This window comes from Arachis duranensis, chromosome 1 (genome assembly GCF_000817695.3).
Source record: "Arachis duranensis cultivar V14167 chromosome 1, aradu.V14167.gnm2.J7QH, whole genome shotgun sequence".
Lineage (NCBI taxonomy): Eukaryota > Viridiplantae > Streptophyta > Magnoliopsida > Fabales > Fabaceae > Arachis > Arachis duranensis.
Genome location: NC_029772.3, coordinates 19,567,544 through 19,574,786, shown reverse-complemented (window position 1 = coordinate 19,574,786; position 7,243 = coordinate 19,567,544). Strand labels below are relative to the sequence as shown.

Here is a 7,243-nt window from a genome sequence, read left to right as displayed (position 1 = left end):
GACACCGTTATTCATTCTCAAGCACTATAACAAATTTCGGATCCTCACTCATTTCCCTCTTTGCTTCTTCTTCCTTCATCTCTTCCTTTCTTTTCCATTAGTTTTACCCTGCTAACTAACTTCATGACAACACAAAGGAACTAGCATTTTGCCTTTCACATTGTCCCAAGTTTAACCTTACAATGCTATTACAATGTGAGTGCATATTGGGAGCTACCATGAACATCTCATTTTATATAAATTGAAGACCAAAAGAACGAATATATACATATATATTGATATATATACAAAGGGCACTGGTGGTGGGTGATGGAGAATTATTTAAATGAGAATTTTGGAGGTGTGAAATCCAAGAACTCTGATGGAGAATCTCTTGGTAAATGGAGAAAACTATGTGGGGTGGTCAAGAACCCCAAAAGACGCTTTCGTTTCACTGCCAATCTCTCTAAGCGAGAAGAAGCAGCAGCTATGCGTCGCACTAATCAGGTTTAAATCCCCTTCTACGTATGTTTTTCGCTCATAAAAATGTTAGTTGAACAAATATTTTGTATACTTATCTTGTCGAACAATTTTTTGTACCGATTTATTTGGTATATGAGGTAAAATACACCCATCTTTTAAATTGCAAATGCAGCTGCAAGGTAGTCATGGTTGTTATTGTTATAGCTATGGACATTGAGGCTTTTTTTCCTGTATTTACAATTTGAATGCAAGTCCACTGCGATCGTTGAGGGTCCTGATACAGTTATGTTACAACCAAATTACATTAATAGATACTGCACCAAAACTGCAACCAAATTTGGTTGTGAAATGCAATTTAAAACATTGATGTGAAGAAAATAATATATGACTATGGTCTGTTTATCATCTACTACTTAAAATCACTACAAAAAATCGTAAATGTAAACTTCTTTCAACAGTGCATGTGAAATGTGTTCATCTATGATTTTTTTGTTGTATAAATTATCTCTGAGTTTCATTTTCTAAGACATTTGAAATTTCAAAATACCCCTTTTCGTTAGTAAAAAATATTATATAACTAATAAAATTATTATTTTTGATTCAGCACTTGTAAAATTTTAAACATTATTAAATTATGATTCCTAAACACTAAATTTTAAATTTTAATAGTATAAATATAAAAAAGTTTAATTGACTAATATTAATATAAAAGAAAAGTATAAGGTACCAACATATTATCCGCTAATTTTTATCAATTCTTATTTATATTTGTGTTTCTTGGAAGTGTATTTGTAGATGTGTCTAATAATTAATATATTTTAAATACATATATAAAGAGACACATCTAAAAAATATATCTATAAAGACACTTCTATTAAACACAGTTATAAAAAAAAGACATTTTTATTAGACACATTTACGAACACACTTCCATAAAATACAATTATAAATAAGAGTCGGTAGAAGTTGGGAGATATCCAACATAGCAGAACCGTAATATAAAATATTGACCTCCTAACGTTCTTCCTTCGAAAATTCTTATTCTTTCCCATTTAATGCAGGAAAAGCTGAGAGTTGCTGTTTTAGTTTCCAAAGCTGCATTTCAATTTATCCAAGGCAAGTTTCTTAATACACTACACATGCAAGGATCGGATAAACTGTAATAATAACTTTCACTATAAACTTGTAGGTGTGCAACTTGGTGATTACACTGTACCACAGCATGTTAAAGCTGCAGGATTTCAAATAGATGCAGAGGAACTTGGGTCTATAGTTGAAGGACATGACGTAAAGAAGTTGAAATTCCATGGTGGGGTTGAAGGCATTGCAGAAAAGCTTTCAACATCAACAGCCAAGGGTCTTAGTGACGGTTTCGAATCGCAGCGTAGGAGAGAGGAGATTTTCGGAGTGAACCAATTCGCTGAAGCTGAACTTCGGAGCTTCTGGGTTTACGTTTTCGAAGCCCTTCATGACATGACACTCATGATTCTTGGAGTGTGTGCCTTTGTGTCGCTGATAGTTGGAATAGCAACAGAAGGATGGCCAAAGGGTGCTCACGACGGTCTCGGGATAGTCGTGAGCATCTTATTGGTGGTCTTTGTAACCGCCACAAGTGACTACCGCCAATCCTTACAGTTCAAAGATTTAGACAAGGAGAAAAAAAAGATTTCAGTTCAGATAACAAGAAACGGTTACAGGCAGAAAATGTCAATTTACAGTTTACTCCCTGGGGACATGGTCCATCTTGCCATTGGAGACCAAGTCCCTGCCGACGGACTCTTCGTTTCAGGATTCTCCGTCTTGATTGACGAGTCGAGTTTAACCGGCGAGAGCGAACCGGTTATGGTTACTTCTCAGAACCCGTTTCTTCTTTCGGGAACCAAAGTCCAAGATGGATCCTGCACCATGATGGTTACAACGGTGGGAATGAGAACACAGTGGGGGAAGTTAATGGCGACGCTAAGCGAAGGTGGCGATGACGAGACGCCGTTGCAGGTGAAGCTGAATGGAGTGGCAACGATTATAGGAAAGATAGGACTGTTTTTCGCGGTGATTACTTTCGTTGTGTTGGTGAAGGGACTAATGGGGAGAAAACTTGAAGAAGGGAGGTTTTGGTGGTGGTCTACGGAGGATTGCTTGGAGATGCTGGAATTCTTCGCCATTGCAGTTACGATTGTTGTTGTTGCTGTGCCGGAGGGGCTGCCGTTGGCAGTTACGTTGAGCCTTGCGTTTGCGATGAAGAAGATGATGAATGACAAGGCTCTTGTGAGACACCTGGCAGCTTGCGAGACCATGGGATCCGCCACAACTATTTGTAGTGACAAGACTGGAACCCTAACAACTAACCGCATGACAGTTGTCAAAACATGCATTTGTATGAAGGTAAACCCCATAAACATTTCCATTTTAAAAACGCAAGTTTTAAAAGGTTATTTTTTTAGAAACTCAGGTGCATAAATAATTTGACTGATTTGATTAAATTTTCATTTAACATCTCTCAACTATCAACTTGAATTGATTTATACTTTATCCAAGTATTCAATTTTACATGTATATTTTAAAAACATTTTTTTTTTCTTTTAACTCTTGCTTTTCACCCAGGTTAATGAAGTGAGCAACAATAAGGTGTCGCAACTCCCAGATTTGGCATTAAAGCTGCTACTTGAGTCAATATTCAACAACACCGGCGGTGAAGTTGTGGTTAACAAAATGGGGAAGCGTGAGATTTTGGGAACTCCAACAGAATCAGCGATTCTAGAATTCGGGCTCTCGCTAGGTGGGGACCCACAAGGCGAGAGAGAAAAATGCAAGCTTATAAAAGTTGAGCCATTCAACTCCGAAAAGAAAAGAATGGGCGTGGTTGTGAAGGTCCAAGATGGAGGAGGCTTAAGAGCACATAGCAAAGGTGCTTCTGAAATAGTGCTTGCATCTTGTGACAAAGTGATAAACTCAAATGGTGAGATTGTGTCCCTTGATGAAGAAGCAATGAACCATCTTAGCAAGACAATAAACCAGTTTGCTGGTGAGGCACTTAGGACTCTGTGCCTTGCTTATATGGAATTGGAAAATGGGTTCTCTCCAGAGGATCCTATTCCTTCTTCTGGATACACTTGTATAGGAGTTGTTGGTATCAAAGATCCCGTTCGTCCGGGTGTTAAGGAATCTGTTGCAGTGTGTCGGTCCGCCGGAATAGTAGTGAGGATGGTCACCGGAGATAACATTAATACGGCAAAGGCTATTGCCAGAGAGTGTGGAATTTTAACAGATGATGGCATAGCCATTGAAGGTCCTGAATTTAGACAAAAAACTCAGGAGGAATTGTTTGAACTCATTCCCAAACTTCAGGTACACTACTTTTCTTATGGAATAAATAACTGTTAACAATATTTTGTTGTTAACAAAATAGAATTAGTATACAATTTTCGGAAGATGACAATTATTTGACAAAATAATTTTTTAAAACAAATAAAACTATCTCTTGACCCTTCAAAATTTTAATTTCATTAAATTTGATCTTGTTCAAAATAATTGTTTATTTAAAAAGATTAGAAAACACTAATTAAATTTTTAATCCTATTAATATAATAAATAATAGAAAATAAGTGAAAAAGGAGAACAAAAATATTGGATAAAAACAGATAATTCACATAATTTTGTATCAACGTTCTAATGTATTTATTGAAATTAATATGTTTTCAATAATTTTATTAATTCCTGAACATAATTAATTTTGAGACACTTATTTTAAAATTGGTATATCCTATGGTTTAATGTATATAAATATGAATTATGTTTGTATAGATTGTATTTTGAATTAAAACTATATATGAATTTCAGGTGATGGCTAGATCCTCACCTTTAGATAAGCATACATTGGTGAAGCAGTTGCGCACAACTTTTGGAGAGGTTGTAGCTGTAACTGGTGATGGAACAAATGATGCCCCAGCCCTTCATGAAGCTGATATTGGACTTGCAATGGGAATTGCTGGAACTGAGGTGAGTGAGTGCTTCTTTTCCATGCTTACTGCAACTATGTCCATAAAAACTATGGTCACTATCTAGAACCAAAATAATAGAGGTAACGAAACAGTATAGATCTTATTACCTTAATTCACAGAATTGATGAATGTTATTATATATGTTGATATATGAATGGAATTGAGAACGAGGACTAATACTGGGATGAGTGTGTGCTATGAAAAACGAATAATTATAATTTGAAAGAGGAACTGGTAAGAGAAAAGGGAATTACACTAGCTAATTTTATTTTCATTTATACTATTTTCACCTACAACTCATTCTTTTATTGCAAATTAGGCCTAGTCCAATAATTATATTTGTTATAGGCAACATTCAGAAAGAAAAGGATTTATTTTTTATATTTAACCAAACATTTAGAATATTTTGTGGTTGTATTTATATTTTGAGTATTTTTTATTTTTAAATTAAACACTTTTCCATAATTTTTCTTGAAAAATGTTTTCATGATATTCCACTATTTCCCTTATTCCTAGCGGAATGTCGAATTCAACTAACTCATCATAATTTTATGCACAGGTTGCTAAAGAAAGTGCAGATGTCATAATTTTAGACGATAACTTCTCCACAATAGTGACAGTAGCAAAATGGGGACGTTCAGTTTACATAAATATTCAAAAATTTGTACAGTTTCAGCTTACCGTTAATGTGGTAGCATTACTAGTGAACTTCTCATCAGCTTGTTTCACAGGTTAGAAAATTAAAGAAGCCTAAACTTATTTACTTTCATTATGAACTCACTTCGTGTTCATTAATATGGAATACTCTCGATTTGGAAACAACAAAAAATCAGTCCAAACAATTTAAAGTTGTCTTATTTACTTTTTATTAACTATCCTTGGAATAATTGTATAATTTTAAATATAATAAATATATAATTATGGATGTTATGCATATAAAATTATAGATGTGATATTATATAAGGTAACTTTAAATATTGTACTCTAAAATATTATATTGAATTTGTTTCAGGAAATGCACCACTGACGGCGGTTCAACTTTTGTGGGTGAACATGATAATGGACACACTAGGAGCACTTGCACTTGCAACGGAGCCTCCAAATGATGATTTGATGAAGCGTGCACCTGTTGGAAGGAAAGGAGATTTCATCAGCAATATCATGTGGAGAAATATCTTGGGACAATCAGTGTATCAAGTTGTTGTCATTTGGCTTCTTCAGACTGTGGGAAGATGGTTCTTCTTTCTCTGGGGCCCAAATCCTGATGTTGTCTTAAACACTCTTATTTTCAACACATTTGTCTTCTGTCAGGTACACTCTTCCATCTTCAACATACTATATGTTATTGTTCATGAATTTTTGGACACCAAATTGATATTTGGATATCTTAGTTTCAATTCTAATAAATAACTACAGACTTAAAATCTAAAATTAAAAAAAAAAGATAAAATATATTTTTTCTTTCTAAAATTTGACAAAAAATTTTAAAATGTTTTTAAGTTTTATTTTATTTTAATTTTGTCCAAAAAATTTTCGATTTACATCAAATATATTTTCGACAACTAAATTTTTAAAATATTTAAGATCAATCCAACAATAATGCATGATAATTATGTTTGATTTGCTTGTGTTGAAAATTATTTTTATATAATTGTTGTTAAATTGGTTCTAAATTTTTTGAAAAATTAGCATCTAATTGATACAAATAAAAAAATTAAAAAAAAAATTAAGAGCATTTTGACATTTTTTTTCAAATTTCAGAAACAAAAAATAACTTTAGTAAATGTACATTTTTTTTATCATTTATCCAAAATATAAAGTGACTCCCTGTAATTTGAAATTACTAATCCGTTCCTATCTATTTAAATAGTTGGTTTAAATGTCCTTTGTTACTGGTTTAAGCAGTTCCTAACATATCATCAAGTCACTAGTTATAAAGGCCCCCCTAAGACCAGTTAATTGAATGGTTGAAGACTAATTAAAAAATTTTTAAATTATAAAGTGACGTTTTGTCTTTTGAACGAATGATCATAATTAAAAAATGTATTCACTCATTTAAAAATTATACATCCAAACTTTATGTCAATTAATTATTGATTAGTTTTTATTATTTTTCCAAATTTATTAGTAAAAAGAACTACTACCATCCATGAAATATGTATAATTAAGCAACACTTTTCAAGAACAAATTCTAAGTGCATGACATTTCAGTTATGATCCTTGCCTTATCAATGGGTTCATTTGATCCTACAGGTTTTCAATGAGATAAACTCTCGAGAAATGGAGGAAGTAGATGTGTTAAAGGGCATGTGGGAAAATCAGGTGTTTGTGGCTGTGATTAGTTGCACTGTGGTGTTTCAAATCATAATAGTTGAGTACTTGGGAACCTTTGCAAACACAACACCTCTCTCTTTTGTACAATGGCTCTTTTGTTTAGGGGTTGGGTATATGGGCATGCCAATCGCAGCAAAGTTAAAAGAGATCAATGTTGAATGAAAAGCATGTTGTGAATAGGTATATATATCATTTTTAAGAGTGAACCACCCTTAAAATATAGGACTCCAAAGATTGCGTTGTCAGTAAAAAAATAGTTTTTAGATGAATGAAATTAGCCTTCTCTCTTAAAAGATATAAACTATTTGAAAAAATAGTACTTATATATAAGAATGAAACAATCCTGCTGACCAACAAAAAAGTGTTAATTGTTTGACTACAGAAGTTAGTTTTAACTTTCAATTAACCATGTTATTAAATTATTGATTATTTTTTAAGGCCAGTAGAAA

General features: G+C 33.2%; 1 protein-coding gene across 2 annotated transcripts; it reads left to right on the top strand.

The window, feature by feature from the left end:
- Positions 1-309: 309 nt before the first annotated feature.
- LOC107481785 (calcium-transporting ATPase 2, plasma membrane-type) lies at positions 310-6,956 on the top strand. Of its 2 annotated transcripts, XM_052254430.1 has the most exons (9): positions 310-486; positions 1,524-1,578; positions 1,652-2,844; positions 3,064-3,524; positions 3,747-3,807; positions 4,300-4,458; positions 5,020-5,191; positions 5,473-5,771; positions 6,714-6,956. In XM_052254430.1, exons 1-9 carry the CDS (start codon positions 310-312, stop codon positions 6,954-6,956), a joined length of 2,820 nt encoding a protein of 939 aa, XP_052110390.1. The 2 variants fall into 2 exon arrangements, with proteins under 2 accessions (XP_052110390.1, XP_015957586.1); XM_016102100.3 differs by having other exon boundaries at positions 3,064-3,807.
- The last annotated feature ends 287 nt before the right edge of the window (positions 6,957-7,243 follow it).

What these genes read in the sequence shown, in the direction of transcription:
- LOC107481785 (XM_016102100.3), top strand. Translation starts at nt 310, where the DNA reads ATGGAGAATTATTTAAATGAGAATTTTGGAGGTGTGAAATCCAAGAAC. An exon ending in AAACATGCATTTGTATGAAG is followed by an intron (nt 2,845 to 3,063) that starts GTAAACCCCATA and finishes CTTTTCACCCAG; the next exon opens with GTTAATGAAGTGAGCAACAA. An exon ending in CTCATCAGCTTGTTTCACAG is followed by an intron (nt 5,192 to 5,472) that starts GTTAGAAAATTA and finishes AATTTGTTTCAG; the next exon opens with GAAATGCACCACTGACGGCG.